The sequence below is a fragment of the Bison bison genome, unplaced genomic scaffold (genome assembly GCF_000754665.1).
Source record: "Bison bison bison isolate TAMUID 2011002044 unplaced genomic scaffold, Bison_UMD1.0 scf7180017861046, whole genome shotgun sequence".
Classification (NCBI taxonomy): domain Eukaryota; kingdom Metazoa; phylum Chordata; class Mammalia; order Artiodactyla; family Bovidae; genus Bison; species Bison bison.
The window spans coordinates 2,181,527-2,182,239 of record NW_011491618.1 but is presented as its reverse complement, the minus strand read 5'-3'; the positions used below and the strand labels follow the sequence as shown (position 1 = coordinate 2,182,239).

General features: G+C 65.1%; 1 protein-coding gene across 1 annotated transcript in view; it reads left to right on the top strand.

Moving 5' to 3' along the window:
- Positions 1-713, top strand: part of GRN (granulin) — a 7,209-nt gene that overhangs the window by 5,520 nt on the left and 976 nt on the right. The window contains exons 10-11 of the mRNA XM_010832448.1: positions 22-267; positions 496-713. Of these exons, the coding sequence (XP_010830750.1) occupies positions 22-267; positions 496-713 (464 nt within the window). The remainder of the gene's footprint in view (positions 1-21; positions 268-495) is intronic.

The following is a 713-nucleotide window of genomic DNA, read 5'->3' as shown; positions in this document are numbered from 1 at the left end:
TCCCCTCTCCCGCCACCCTAGGCCGTGTGCTGTGAGGACCACGTGCACTGCTGCCCGTCCGGGTTTAGGTGTGACACAGAGAAGGGTGTGTGTGAGCAGGGGACCCGCCAGGTGCCGTGGATGAAGAAAGCCCCAGCCCACCTCAGCCTGCTGGACCTCGGAGCCGTGGAGGGGGACGTCCCCTGTGATAACATCACCAGCTGTCCTTCTTCCACTACCTGCTGTCGACTCAAGTCTGGGGAGTGGGCCTGCTGTCCTGCTCCAGAGGTGCCTGGGGAGGGGGATGATTTGGGGGAGGGGGCAGTGTCCTGGCCTGGGCACATGGCCAGGCTCCTGTTGCCTTGCTCTTCTACCTTCTGCCAGCCCACGGGGGACCCCAGCTCAGTCACAGTCATGCCCAGCTGGAGGAGCCGAGCAGGAGAGTCAGGTTGGAGGTTGCAGGGGCTCAGGGCCCAGAGTAGCTGCCTAGACCACCCTTTTCTGCCATCTCCCCAGGCTGTCTGCTGCTCGGACCACCAGCACTGCTGCCCGAAGGGCTACACGTGTGTGGCCAGAAGGCACTGTAAGAGGGGGAAACAGGTGGTGACCGGACTGGACAAAGTGCCTGCCCACAGGGCCTCCCCGTCCCACCCCAGAGACATGGGCTGTGACCAGCACACCAGCTGCCCGGTGGGGCAGACCTGCTGCCCGAGCCTGAGGGGGGCCTGGGCCTG